This window comes from Dendrobates tinctorius, unplaced genomic scaffold (assembly GCF_039654945.1).
Source record: "Dendrobates tinctorius isolate UK_male_01 unplaced genomic scaffold, ASM3965494v1 ptg000005l, whole genome shotgun sequence".
Lineage (NCBI taxonomy): Eukaryota > Metazoa > Chordata > Amphibia > Anura > Dendrobatidae > Dendrobates > Dendrobates tinctorius.
Window position 1 is genome coordinate 32,380,455 of NW_027361673.1, and position 15,443 is coordinate 32,395,897.

The following is a 15,443-nucleotide window of genomic DNA, read 5'->3' on the forward strand; positions in this document are numbered from 1 at the left end:
TGAAACATGAAACCTTCAATTATATTATAAGAAAGCGAATAGCACTGATAAAAACATACTAGATAGTGGGAACAACAATATAATGAATGTGAATAAGGGAGATGGGAGTGTACAGAAAAACACCCCACAAATTCCTATGGTGCCTATACGCACACCCAGATATGGAAATAAAAAAGTTTTTAATAGTAAAAATAATCCAAATTTTATAAAGACTAATTTGAAGGTTACACAAAAACCTTCTTTAGATACTATAGCAAGTGAGGTCCCCAAAAACACAGATGCACAAGTAAAACAGACGGTTTTATGTGAAACAGTGATTACTGAAAATTACATTAATAAGAAGAGAAATGAAAATAAAAATGGAAATGAAAATATTAATGATATGACAGCTGAAGTAAGCGTACCGCGGATCATTAGTGACATTAGTGACAATGATAAAATGGATGTAACGGATAATTCAAGAAATAAGGATTTGGGTGCACTAGTAAAAATAGTTGATATAAATACCTCCAATAATACTAATGTTACTGGGGAAGTTATAGACTCACAGATGCAGATTAAGAAAATAACAGAACAAATAGATGCAATAAAGAAAAGTGGGAAAAATCAGGATAAAAAACAGGTGAATAGGAAAGATGGAAATAAAAGCTTGCCACCTCCTATGACGATTGAACCCCCGGATATGATTAATTTTTCAGATGATAACATGAAGAGCAATCTTCTGGATAAAATTGATGATCATAGACAGAATATTTATATTCTCCGCAAGTGGGGTTGGTTGATAATTTAATTGTGGGAGCGACAGATATTGCAGTTGCAGAGAAGGAGTCCATTGTATGTGAAAACTTACAAGAGTTGAACAAAATGTGTATTATTGATAACTCTAAAAATCAGAGTAGTTTGGTCCCTTTTCTTCCAAAATTTAACATTAGTGAACAAAAGAACAAACAATCCTTCCAAGATGATGTACCGTCTTTTTTAGTGAAAGGAAAAAACCAGCAGAATGTAATAACGCACTTTTTTTCAAACCAGCCAAGAAAAAGAAAAAGTGTTACAGAGGTGTAGAGTCGGTGGTGGGGTGCCGAGCTGGGGGGGGGTGGTCCTACTTTTATACCGCGCAGAGATGACAACAGAGACACGATGGAGGCAGATTCTGGGTGCAACAGGTCCAAGTTTATTTCTTCACTTGCCGTCCGACTGACGGCACACCTCGCGGCCCTCCGTTTCCAGAGCCGCTTCTCACACCGTACACTGGAGACGTGTCTGCACACACCGTCCCCTCCTTTACTGTCGACGCTCCTGACAGTTCCGTCACTGTGGCCGCCTTAGGCCCATTAACCAACAGCGCTTCTACTGCTCAGTCGTCGTGTCACATACGGTGTCTTACACCCAGTACCTCGTCTCAACTGCGGTCCTTTCCTGTCAGGACCACCCCCCTGACATTCTCTCTCCTCAGTCCCCTTGGTCGGATTCTCCTCAGAGCGCACAGACTGGCGCAGTCATCCTGTCACTGGAGCTCCCCCTGGGGACTGGAACCTTCTGGAACCCTCCCTCAGTATTTATAACTCCCCCGGTTCCTTGAAACTGTCACTAACTGTCACCACGCCCCCCATGACCAACGGTTTCTAAAGCCCTAAGCTGCTGTAAAGTCCTTTGCTCACACTCCACCCTGCCATCTAATGGTCATCCCAAGGTACTGCACGTCCACTACACTTTCCTAGTTGTTTCCCCACTGTAATCACTGACTCCTACCTACACTGTGCAAACCTATCTTTCTTCACTCTGACTAGTCCGTCCGTCCGTCAGGTCACCTTCCCTACACTCCCCCTTCCTTTGTCCATTGTCATCCTCGACAATCGTCATCCCTGCCTTCGTCGTTCTGAATCTACACCTACATTCTGTTGTCGGACCAGAAGTTGAGCCAAGCCCACTATCTGCGGGGGCCGAACTATACTGGGAGCACTATGCTCTGAGCAGCCTACTGCTACTCACCAGCGCGCACGCCACATGACAACGTCTTTCAAATTGGGCAAGGTACACCCGTATTCTCTCTACGGCGTGTATCTTTCCCCTACTCTCCCCTACTGTTACCTTTCACTATCCGGTACGCCATGATCGAGGCCACTCACCTACCAGATCATTGCCGGCGCCCGCCTTTCCTTCTTCAGGGGTGTCCGTGGTGTTGGGGACCTGACCTAGGACGGCTGTCTTTCTCACGTCTTCCCATTCATTTTCCTTCTTTCAATTACATGTCATGGTCGGCGTCCCGGTCTCCCAGACCTCAACTCTTAGATCCCTACAGGATCTCACACTTTCCTTTGGTCCCGCAGACCTTCCCTTACCCGGACCTGTTGCATTTTACTTTGGCATATTATACAATAAACAACTTTATAATAGCACAAATACCCATTTTTATATTTTTTTTTTTTTTCATTTTCTTTTTGCTTTAAAACTCAACATCCCACAGTAAACATCACCGGTACTCCTTTTCCCTCCCCCTTCCTTGGACATGGACACTCCCTCTCTTCTACATATCCCCGCTCTGTCAGGCAATCAACTTTACGTTTGCTTTCCATACATGGAACATAAGAAAAGAGAGAAACAGAAAATAATTGCATCATATAACTACAAAACACATTTTTTTTTTTTAAACACAACTGTCCTTTTTAACCTGCACAACGGTGCACCGAAATTCTGACAGTCCAGGCCATCTCCTGATGGCCGGTAGCAAGGGGCCCACAGCCGTGGAACTCCTGGGATGAAGGGAGTGTCCAATACAGTCCTCTTTACGGGGGTTCGTGTTCCTCGGGTACCGCCAGTACCGCCACCGCATAATACCCGCGGGGGCAGTATTCCTTATAATAAGAGACATAGTCCCCTATTTCCAGGGCACGGCCGTGGCGTATGGAGGCTACGTTCACGTATACCTTCTGGCCAGTCTGATCACGTATGAAGCCATACCCCCGGGCCACATTAGTGTACACCAGCCGCCCCCGGGATCTTTCCACCGCCATGCCAGCCTCCCCTTTTGAATGAAGCAGGCTCCATACCTCCTGCTCTCGAACCTTCTTTTGTTTTACCACCTCCGCAACCCAAACGGAGGGTACCGCGCCAGTCCCAGAGTCCGGTGGGCGGGACCTTGCCGAGAAAGGGCGTGGGGTAGAGGCGGCCGATGATATCTGTGGCCCAGCAGCCGCTGGGGCCGGGTAGCGGATGGGAGCAGCCGTGACTCCGGAGGGCTGGTCCACAGGGCCCAATAAACAGACCCCAGCCGGTTCCAATACTGGCTTCACCGCGGCCACAGGGTAGGCCGCATCCACAACTCCCAGCAAAGCCGGAGTAACGGCCGGTTCGGGTGATGAGGCTGACACCGGCCGAGGGAGCGCAACCGCGCCTTCTGTAAATAAGCTCCGCCCTGGTGACTCCGGGCGGGGAGATTCGGGAACGGAAGCTAGGGCCTTGCTCAATTCTACGTATAGCATAGGGCCCTCCGCAGCCGGGCCTTCCGGTACACTGGAGACTGCGTGTTGTGGCAAAATGATAGGGGCTGCTTGTGAAGCCGCCGGCAGGGCCGGGGGAACTCTCACCTTCCCCGGCGCCACGGCCTCCGTCACACCACCGCACGGCTCATCCCGCAGCCTCCGCTCTCCAACTCGCTGCACAGCGGGCCCAGCTTCCAGGCTCAGGGGCTCCGCGGGGAGACTCTCCGCCGGTATCAATGGCGGCCGCTCCTTCTGGTTCCGCAGGGGCTCCGCACAGATTTCTCTTCTAGCCCATGGACCCGAAGATGACGTCTTCTGTCTCAGTTCGTTCTCCTGCCGCCACTGCCATTCTAGGCGGCCAATACCCCGACTTCCGCAGCGTCTCATACCGTCCGGTGGGCAGCAATCGAATGGCGCCAAACAGTCGCTCCCAGGCTTTTCTTCGTTGTCACTCCCTCTGTGGGGTGGGGCGTTGGCAGGCCTCTCCACCCACCTGTCAGGGTCCAATTTTTGGAAACGTCGGCCTCCGGGCACATACTGCTGTCCACGGGGGAACGTTGGAGGGGGTCCCAGTCCATTCTGAACTACTGCGAACACCCGGACCTCGCCTCTGCGTTGAAGGAGCGCTGCCATACTGCACTGTCTCTGGTACCGCCCCGGATCCTCTACTGGCCACACAGATTCATCACTGCGCTCCTCATTTGTAATCCACTGGTAAGCCAATTGCAATCCACCGGTAATTGTAATCCAAACTGAGTAGACTGAGTCCTTTTCCATTCTTTGAGGCAGGTCTGCTGCAGAAGATGATGTATTAGCGGCGGTGATCCTGCCGACTACGCCAAATGTAGAGTCGGTGGTGGGGTGCCGAGCTGGGGGGGTGGTCCTACTTTTATACCGCGCAGAGATGACAACAGAGACACGATGGAGGCAGATTCTGGGTGCAACAGGTCCAAGTTTATTTCTTCACTTGCCGTCCGACTGACGGCACACCTCGCGGCCCTCCGTTTCCAGAGCCGCTTCTCACACCGTACACTGGAGACGTGTCTGCACACACCGTCCCCTCCTTTACTGTCGATGCTCCTGACAGTTCCGTCACTGTGGCCGCCTTAGGCCCATTAACCAACAGCGCTTCTACTGCTCAGTCGTCGTGTCACATACGGTGTCTTACACCCAGTACCTCGTCTCAACTGCGGTCCTTTCCTGTCAGGACCACCCCCCTGACATTCTCTCTCCTCAGTCCCCTTGGTCGGATTCTCCTCAGAGCGCACAGACTGGCGCAGTCATCCTGTCACTGGAGCTCCCCCTGGGGACTGGAACCTTCTGGAACCCTCCCTCAGTATTTATAACTCCCCCGGTTCCTTGAAACTGTCACTAACTGTCACCACGCCCCCCATGACCAACGGTTTCTAAAGCCCTAAGCTGCTGTAAAGTCCTTTGCTCACACTCCACCCTGCCATCTAATGGTCATCCCAAGGTACTGCACGTCCACTACACTTTCCTAGTTGTTTCCCCACTGTAATCACTGACTCCTACCTACACTGTGCAAACCTATCTTTCTTCACTCTGACTAGTCCGTCCGTCCGTCAGGTCACCTTCCCTACAGAGGCTGCAGAGGGGGGCAAACGCAACAAAACAGAATAAAGATACCGACACCAGAAAACAAAACAATAATATTTTTAATTTATCATCTATGATATTAAATACAGCAGAAATTTCGGTGCTGCAAAAAGGATTATCCTTTTGTCCTGTCACGAATTCACAGGAACTGGATCTTTTTATTCATTTGCAAACTTTTATCAGAAAATTAACGGTAAAAAGACACTTCCTGATACAGGATAGTAAAAAAGTGTCCTTAGATGAGGAAGTTTCATTACAGCAAACTGAAAATGGAATATTACACACTATATTGAGGAATAAATCTAATTTTTACCCGATACAGAACCCAGGACATCTTTTAAAAACATTTTCTGATTTAGTACTGAAGGATTTTGAGAATATAAATCCGGCAGATTATAAAAATGAAAGAAATTTGACTAAAGCAGAAAGGGAGGCTGTCAAAAATCTGAAAGAGAATACAGAGGTGGTTATTAGACCAGCTGATAAGGGGGGGGAGTTGTAATCCAAGACAGGAAGGAATATTTGAAAGAGGCATATAGAATATTGAATGATGAGAATACATATAAAGTGGTTACAATGGATAGTTATAAGAGTGCGGTAACTGAATATAATAAATTAATTGCTACTGGAAAAAAGGAGGGGATTTTAAATAAAAATGAATATAATTTTCTGACTATAAAAAATCCCCCTAGGGCTTTTTTCTATCATCTTCCTAAGATTCATAAGGATCAAAACCACCCCCCCAGGGAGGCCTATCATTTCTGGTATAGGTTCTCTCACGTCAGGATTGGCAGCGTATGTAGACAATATAATGTATCTCCATGTGAAGTCTGTGAAAAGTTTTCTTAGGGATTCTGCCCAGTTGATTCATTTGATGAAGGATATAGTGTGGAAAGACTCATACATGTTTCTGACTATAGATGTTGCATCCCTCTATTCTAATATTAGACATGATCTAGGATTGTATTGTTTTGGGAGATATGTGAAAGAAGATGCCCGTTTACCATTGAATCAGAAAGCCTTTTTAATGGATAGTATGGAGTTTATATTGCACAATAATTTTTTTGACTTTCAGGGAAAACTATATCACCAACAAGTCGGAACCGCAATGGGTTCAAAAGTAGCGCCAACTTTCGCTAACCTATTTATGGCCATTTTTTAATTCATTTATATAGAAAATTCCATTTTTTCAGAGCATATTATATTTTTTAAACGTTACATAGATGACCTAATGATAGTCTTTGATAATAAATGTAATAACATAGAACAATTTCTGGAGAGTATTCAGAGGAATGATTGGGGTCTCACCTTTTCATGGGTATATAATATGGAGAGTATAGATTATTTGGATCTGACCATTTTCCATTCAGAAGGGAAGATTTTTACTAAAACTTTTTTTAAGAAGTGTGATGCAAATAGTCTGTTAGATTTTAATAGTGGCCATTATTATAAATGGTTAATCAATGTCCAGAAGAACCAGTATAAAAGGATTAGGAAAAATTGTAGTTTAGAGTCAGATTTCGTATCACAAGCCAAGGAATTGAAAAACAGGTTTATTGAGAAAAACTACCCAAAAAAACTGCTAGAAAAAGTATATAATGAGTGCGCGGGTTTAGAACAGATGGACCTAGTAAATACTAAGAAGAAAGAAAAAGAGAATGATAGTTTCTCTTTAAACTTTTTAACTAATTTCACTAAACAAAATCAAAAAATTAGGAACATTTTACAGGATCATTGGTCTGTTCTTCTTAATGATCCAGTGTTGGGGAGTATGCTACCGAATAAACCAGGATTAACCTTTAAAAGATCCTCTACTCTTAGAAATATACTGGCCCCCAGTCGCCTGAAAAAAGAAAAAATTAGGGATGAACAATGCAAAAAACCAGGAGTTTTTAATTGTAATACCGCTCGGTGTCTGTGTTGTGGCATGATTATGCATAATATGACCACATTCAGTTCAATTCAGAATAATAAGGTGTTTGATATAAAGTTTTCCCTGAATTGTAAAAGTAGTTTTGTGATATATCTGATAGAATGCGAATGTGGTTTGCAGTATGTGGGTAAAACCACACAAGAACTGCATAACCGCATGAATTCGCACAGACACAATATAATTGAAGGTTTCATGTTTCATGGAGTATCAAAACATTGCACTTTAAGACATGGGAAGAAATCATGTATTAAAGTGGCCCCAATTGATTATGTTTCAGAAGACACCGTGAACAGGAGTGTCATTCTGAGAAGAAAGGAAATTTATTGGATTCATAGGTTGCATACTTTGCAACAATACGGTTTAAATGAAATATCTGACATTTTTAAATAATTTTGGTGCTTTTCATATTTGTCTGCTAAGGATTGGAGTAGTATTGGCATCTGATAATTGTGTGATGTCCATGCTATAACATTACAGCAAGGGAATGATCATATCGCTAACATATAAAGAGATATAATCGGCGGTATTTTATTATGATTGGAATAGTTGGCTGGTGCCTTGAAAAGGTTTTGCTCCTGAGGAAGTGTACAGTGTGTACACGAAACGCGTAGAGTTTATGGAATAAAAAGGAAGTTATAATCACTGCTTGGTCCTTGGATTAACTCCTTGTGAACTTTGGACTGGAACAGCGCGATCCTGAAAGCCGGATTTCTTTTCTTTTCTTCCTATATATGCAACCTCCACAGCTAGGTAGGGGAACTTTAGGCGGTTAATAGGGTGTGATTTTTCATTTTATTGCATCTCCTATCACTTTAGCTGACATGGTTCATACTATTACACAACTCCACTACCATTGAGTGGTCTTATTTGTTTGAGGACATTTAGTAATAAAAAGATTTTTTTATAAAAAAAAAATTTAAATTTAACTAATAAAAGTAATGTTTTATATTCAGTGTATTTTGGTGAACAAATTTGATATACTCTTAAACGAGAAGAGCGCTACAATTAATCTGTGATTACATTTATAATTTATCTAGGGACCAACTGGATTAAAAGGACAACCAGGCTATCCTGGAGAACAAGGAACGGAGGTGAGTCTCTATTGTCCACGAATGAGATTGATTTTAGCTCTGAAACTACAGAATGTCCAATATGTCATATTTTCATGGCATTACAGGGGTTTTCTCATCATCATAAATGGGAAAAATAGCAAAGTGCTTGTTAAAACAAGCAATTTTTTAATTTATCTCTCCTTAAAAAATCCTTTCAATTCTTGCCTAGGTAACCAGCCATCTCTATAGTCTATCAGAGGTGGTGGGCTTCCTAGGCAAGGAGTGCAACACATACAAGCTGTCTCTGCTTGCAGCATCGGAGAGTGCTCAGACCTGGCCAGTGACAAAGCCATGTTGATTGAACGGTTAATTTATCATTTGGTTTTGGCTAAGATGTAAAAAAAGAACTTTAGCTGTTTAATTTTTTCTTAAGGGCGATAGAGGATTGCCTGGTCTGATGGGTGCGCGTGGTGACACAGGATGTGCAGGAAGCAAAGGACCCAAGGTAATATTATGATAATGAACAAATACTCCAAATAAATTACCGGAAGCTAAACATAATAATGGCAATATAAATGTGGATATGAACATTAGATTTAGTGAGATTCAGAAGGAAATCTTCATCTCAAATTATGCCCCCTCAGATGTCCCAAATTTTATTTTCCATCACCGCTAAACCAAATAATATGGGTTCAGAGAATGAAAACCTATGCAAGCTTTTGTAATAATTACCCTTACTACATTTCCACCAGGATGATGTGTAAAGACTGCCGGGGGTCATAGCAATCAGATTCCCCACTGTCAGTCACACAGAGAAAGTGACGGCACAATCTTTAGAATTTGCCGCCATGTCTTCTAGTGGACAATTGTTATTATCTTAACAGTCTACCTTTACTACAGCTTGAGAATTTACCCATTATTTATGCCACCTGGCTAATACTATATAAAATATATAGGTAATTGTGCCTCTTGGTCCATAAAAAATATATTTATTTTTTATTCATATGGTTTTCCCCCAGTTTAACAGTGTTTTGTAATTATTTTGCAGGGAAACCAAGGACAACCAGGAGATCAGGTCAGGATTTATTTACACTTTGCCTTTTTTATTAAAAAAAATATATATGCTTTTGCCATTGACATGTAAGCAATTAGATGTAAAAAGGAATTGTGAAGTACCACAGGCCTATCTAATAAAATGATTCCTAGCACCTACTCCAGCTTTTAGGAATTTTGAATGCAACAGAAATATATTTCATTTTACAGAATGAACAGGGAGAACCTGGGCTTGATGGACTTAATGGAGAACAGGTATATTGTTTATCACATATATTTGTGACTAATCTTTCTCTATAATTCATCCAGATAGTATTAGATTTCATATTTTTTCTATTTCTTCCTTCTGTTTCTTTTTGTTTGTTTGTTTGTTTGTTTGTTTTTTAAAGGGAAGGTCTGGAATGCCAGGAGTAAATGGGGGAAAGGGTGAAAGAGGAAACCAAGTAAGATTTGAATAGTTTGCTATACCACACTACACCTATGAATAAGCTTGTAAGTGCACGTGTATCCAATTTATTATTCATAATGTTATTATTATACATGTATATTTATTTGAATAATTTTAATTAATATTTTCTATGATTTTGTTCAAAAGTATTATTTAAAAGGAATGTCACCTCATTTTTCCGATATAAGATGCGGCCACCGCAATCAGGGGTTGTCTACAGCATTCTGTAATGCTGTAGCTAAGCCTCCGATGTAACCTGAAAGATAAGAATAAAGAGTTAGATTATACTCACGGGGGGGGGGGTCCGGTCCAGTCCGATGGGTGTCACTGTCCGGTCCGGTGCCTCCCATCTTCTAGCGATGACGTCGTCCTCCTTACTTCTGCCACGGCTCCTGCGCAGGCATACTATATCTGCCCTATTGAAGGCAGAGCAGAGTGATGCAGTGCGCAGGAAAGGTCAGAGAGGTCCAGCGCCTGCGCACTGCAGTACTTTACTCTGCTCTCAATAGGGCAGATATAGTACTCCTGCGCAGGAGCCGTGGCAGAAGAAGGAGGACGTCATCGCAAGAAGATGCGAGGCACCTGACCAGACCAGTATAATCTACTCGTTTTTCTTATCTTTCAGGTTACATCGGGTGCCTTATCTACAGCATTACAGAATGCTGTAGATAAGCTCCTGATGGTGGTGGCCGCATTTCATAGGGAAAAAAATGAGGTGACAGATTCCCTTTAAGCTCAGGCTACACAGAGACATCTTTCAGACAATGTGAAAATTGCAATGATCTATCACATCTGTATAAAAAAAACAACTTTGCATCATAGACTGCGATTCAAAATTGTGACTTGGTTTGAGTCCTGTTGGGGCTTTGTCCATTTTTTAAGGCCAGTCCACACAAATATTTTTAGTTTCACAACTTTATGTTTCTCAGGCCAAGATCACCATGTAGCAAGGCTTAGACTGGCCAGAAAGGGAAGAGGTAAATCTCCCAGTGGGCCACTGCGCAGGAGTGAGCACACCACTGATTTATATGAGCAGTACTATGGAAATGGGGGAGGTGAGGGAGATTGAGCAGAGTTAGGAAACAGACAGATGCAGACAATGAAATAAAGAAATATAGTGCTGAGCTTTCTAACAAGTCTTTTCACCTCACTCCAGAACTTGAGTCACATCCACATAGATTAGTAAAGTTGTATCATTTTCTCCATGCTGCTTATTCTTTTCTCTGTGTGCTAACTAAGGAATAAAAAGCAGGTATACCTCTTTGTGTGTGCTGTGGAGTGAAAGATCATAGCAGCTAAGTCTCCTCCCACCAGCTCAGAGTAAACTGAAAAATAAGAAATATATCCTGCAAAGGAGAAAACTTGTCAAAATGCAGAATATAAGGTATAGCTTTGAGTGCTCCGTTACTGTATCGCTCTGTGGAGCAATCGAGCATGTACTTTTGCACTCTTTCCACACGGAGTGACCTTTAACTCCGTGTGTTTACGGTGCTTGCATGCAGCATCGCTCCGCCATTGTTTATCAGCTACAGTTTCTCCATCACCGCATAGTGGACCCCCGATTGCGATCGCACCTCCTCATAATTAATATTTGGTGCGATCGGCAAACCCTAACACTCTCATCTCAACAGTCCATAAAACATTTTAAAAATCTGTCTTCAGATATCTTTGGGCCCAGTCTTGAGATTTCAACTTAGGTGTCTTATTCAGTGATGGTCGATTTTCAGCCTTATTTAACCTATCAGTCCTGATGGACAAAGAAGCAGATTTCTCTCTGATAAGATATTACAAAGTTGCTTTTTCACATGCACTATTGATTTATGAAATTAAAACTAAAATGAATGTTAATCTTTAAGACCTTTCCTTTTTTTTCTAGCCAAGCAATGGAGTACTTCAATGCACGCAGTGGAGAATTTTCCTGTATAACATACATGGCTTTCTTTAAAAATGTATACTTTTTCATGTGTTCATGTACATTTGAAAAATTTATCTTCAGAAATTTCTTGACCCAGTCCTAGCAAATCAAGTTATGTGTCTTGCTCAATGCTGATCTGGTTTCAGCCTCCCTGACCATCGCTACTTCCCTGAGCACTGAGCACCTTGTACTTCTGGGAACTCAGAGAGGTTGCAGTTCTGGAATATGGCAGCCCTGGATGATCGTGGGTTCATGGTCACTTCACATTTTATTCTTCTCAAATCTATGGCAGTTAATGTGCATCTTTTTTTTCCAACATGTTTATTGCAACCCTGTTGACTATTTGCAACAAAACTTTTGAAGCTTTTGTGATCACGCCCCAATATCTTATCAGTTTCAAGAGTACTGCATCCCTCTGTAAGACATTTAACAATTTTAGACTTTCAGATTCAGTTAAATCTAATTTTTGGTCCATTTTGACCAAGGAAAACAATCTTCATAATAATTCTGCACACCATGATTAAGGGTATTGATATCTTCAGGCCAACATCACGAAACAATCACTGACCTCAGGGAAACCAGTCAAAGAAAACACTGCGGCAGCCGGCAAAGGCGCTCAATCAGTGAAATCCTAGGTGCATTGCTCCCTGGGAAATATGAATATTTAAATAAAGTCCGTGGAGCCTCATTTAAGAGTCTCAAACACGGGACTAGCCAGATCTTCCTCCAGGGAAGGACCCAGCCAAGGAGTGACTCCTTTCGGAAACCACCATTACCACCATATTAAGAAGCCCTTTAAGTCAATATCCAGCTCTTTACGAGTTTACAGATATGACAAGGGAAATACCAAGGCCAGGTATCCATCCACAGACAGCTGTTTCAGGGTGTTGCCCCTCATCAGTGTGGAGTAGGATTCTGGCTAGGTGGGAGCAATGCCTAGTAGACCAACATCACGAAACAATCACTGACCTCAGGGAAACCAGTCAAAGAAAACACTGCGGCAGCCGGCAAAGGCCCTCAATCAGTGAAATCCTAGGTGCATTGCTCCGTGGGAAATACGAATATGCAAATAAAGTCCATGGAGCCTCATTAAAGAGTCTCAAACACGGGACTAGCCAGATCTTCCTCCAGGAAAGGACCCAGCCAAGGAGTGGCTCCTTTCGGAAACCACCATTACCACCATATTAAGAAGCCCTTTAAGTCAATATCCAGCTCTTTATGAGTTTACAGATATGACAGTTTCCCTTGTCATACCTGTAAACTTGTAAAGAGCTGGATATTGACTTAAAGGGCCACTTAATATGGTGGTAATGGTGGTTTCCGAAAGGAGCCACTCCTTGGCTGGGTCCTTCCCTGGAGGAAGATCTGGCTAGTCCCATGTTTGAGACTCTTTAATGAGGCTCCACAGACTTTATTTGCATATTCGTATTTCCCACGGAGCAATGCACCTAGGATTTCACTGATTGAGCGCCTTTGCCGGCTGCCGCAGTGTTTTCTTTGACTGGTTTCCCTGAGGTCAGTGATTGTTTCGTGATTTGTTCGAGAATCCAGCTCACCCACGTCTGACCTCACCGCACCTCAGACTGGTTATGATTAAGGGCGTCTAGCCAGAAACGCGTTAACAACGTTCTGTTGTCTGAACAGCACTCAATAAATCACCAGAGCACTCAGCTGGATCACTTCTTCTTTTATTATTGTTTCGTGATGTTGGTCTACTAGGCATTGCTCCCACCTAGCCAGAATCCTACTCCACACTGAAGAGGGGCAACACCCTGAAACAGCTGTCTGTGGATGGATACCTGGCCATGGTATTTCCCATGTCATATCTGTAAACTCGTAAAGAGCTGGATATTGACTTAAAGGGCCACTTAATATGGTGGTAATGGTGGTTTCCGAAAGGAGCCACTCCTTGGCTGAGTCCTTCCCTGGAGGAAGATCTGGCTAGTCCTGTGTTTGAGACTCTTAAATGAGGCTCCACGGACTTTAATTGATATCTTCAGGTGACACTTTCCCTCATTACACAAAGTATTAGGCAGCTCCTTAGAAGAACCCATGGCTGCTGTTTTTTGGCACAAAGTTAGAGAAGGCTGGGTTTCTATAAAGCTGGGAAATTTGCACCACCTGGCCTTTCCTAACGATGATAGTGAATAAGCCATAACCCTAATAGGCTAATTAAGGTCTGAAACCTTGGTCAAAGTTATCTGAGCACACAAATCTCCACGGGTGCCCACACTTTTGCATTGGACCATTTTCTTTTCTATAATTTTTTTAAATGTAAAAGATGAAAATATGTTTTTTGGCCTAAAATGCAAAAGAAATGTGTCATCTTTAACTTTAGGCCCTTTATAGATCATTTCATCTACAATTTTCTTAACTGTTCACAATAACAGTCATTTTGACCAGGGGTGCCCAAACTTTTACATGCTATTGTACACATCACCTGATATGCTTCATCCAATAAGCAGTCAAATTTATACAGGTTAGAGCTGTAAAATCTGCATAAAAATGATGATATAGTCCACTTACCCGCTTGCCCAATAATTATACGCACAGTATAACTGAAATTTTATTGAATTTTCATAGGGTATATCTGGAATAAGGGGAGCTAAAGGATATAAAGGATATGAAGGCCAAACGGGCACTATAGTAAGTATACACATTTACAAAATCAGCAATTGTTCATTTTCATTGTGATTTTCCATTGTAGCATTTCCCTCCTGTAGTTCTTTTACTATACTCACATTCTTGGAATCTAACCTTCCGATCAAAGACTGTATAGAAAAGGAAAAAGTAATGTTCTAAAACAGAAAACAGGTTATATACAATGTATAATTCACATAAATGTTATGTATAATTCACATAAATGTTATGAAGAATACTATAGACATGTAATAACTAAAGTACCAATATCAGTAATGCTGAACCTTGGGATTTTCAGTTTTTGTGTTTTCACTTGTCACTCCCCTTCTTCCCAGAGCCATAACTTTTTTATTTTTCCAGAAATATGGCCATATGAGTGCTTGTTTTTTGCGGGATGAGTTGTACATTTAATCATCACCATTGGTTTTACCATATAGTGTACTGGAAAATGAGAAAAAAATAGTGAAATTGCAAAACAAATGCAATTGCACACTTGCTTTCGGGTGCTTATTTTTACCATGTTCACTAAATACTAAAACTGACCTGCCATTATGATTCTCCAGGTCATTATGAGTTCGCAGTTACCAAACATGTATAGGTTCTTAGGCTGAGTTCACACATCGCGTTTTTTTTGCGTTTTCACAGCGGTTTTAAACGCGCGATTTTGCCGCGAAAACAAGAAAAATAAGCATCCCATGCATTCCTATGGGATTCTGCAATGCTGTGCTAATGCTGCAGCTTTTACCACGGCGGAGTCGCTTCGCGGTAAAAAACGCAGCATGCTCATTAATTTAGCGGAATCGCGGCGATCCCGCACCCATAGGAATGCATTGTTCTGCTTACTTTCCGCATGTGGCTGTGCAGACCATGCGAAAAGTAAGCAGAACATTTGCGGATGGTACCCACGGTCCGGAGGAGAGAAAACTCTCCTCGGGGCTGTGGGTACCATATCAATGTACAAAATAGAATTTAAAATAAAAAATATTGTTATTCTCACCTTCCGGCGTCCCACGCAGCCTTCCCGTCTCTCTCCACGCTCCAATGTCTCGTGGTCATTCGCGCAACGCTATCGCGAATGACCGAGAGACGTCGCGATCCCGTGAGAACAGATGTCGTCGCGGTCATTCTCGCAAAGGATTACTGGGACCGGGAGCGTGGAGAGAGGCGGGAAGGCTGCGCGGGACGCCGGAAGGTAAGAATCCTATCTTTTACTATTGATGTGTGACCAACCCGTCAATCAGTTCTCTGAGCGATGCTCCAGATCGCTTGGAAAACACTAGCATTCTTCAAGCTAATTACGCTT

At 42.7% G+C, this 15,443-nt stretch overlaps 1 protein-coding gene across 1 annotated transcript in view; it reads left to right on the forward strand.

Annotated features, from left to right (window-relative positions):
* LOC141084521 (collagen alpha-6(VI) chain-like) overlaps positions 1–15,443 on the forward strand; it is a 389,499-nt gene that overhangs the window by 231,138 nt on the left and 142,918 nt on the right. The window contains exons 13-18 of the mRNA XM_073569287.1: positions 8,070–8,123; positions 8,518–8,589; positions 9,133–9,159; positions 9,348–9,392; positions 9,527–9,580; positions 14,084–14,146. Of these exons, the coding sequence (XP_073425388.1) occupies positions 8,070–8,123; positions 8,518–8,589; positions 9,133–9,159; positions 9,348–9,392; positions 9,527–9,580; positions 14,084–14,146 (315 nt within the window). The remainder of the gene's footprint in view (positions 1–8,069; positions 8,124–8,517; positions 8,590–9,132; positions 9,160–9,347; positions 9,393–9,526; positions 9,581–14,083; positions 14,147–15,443) is intronic.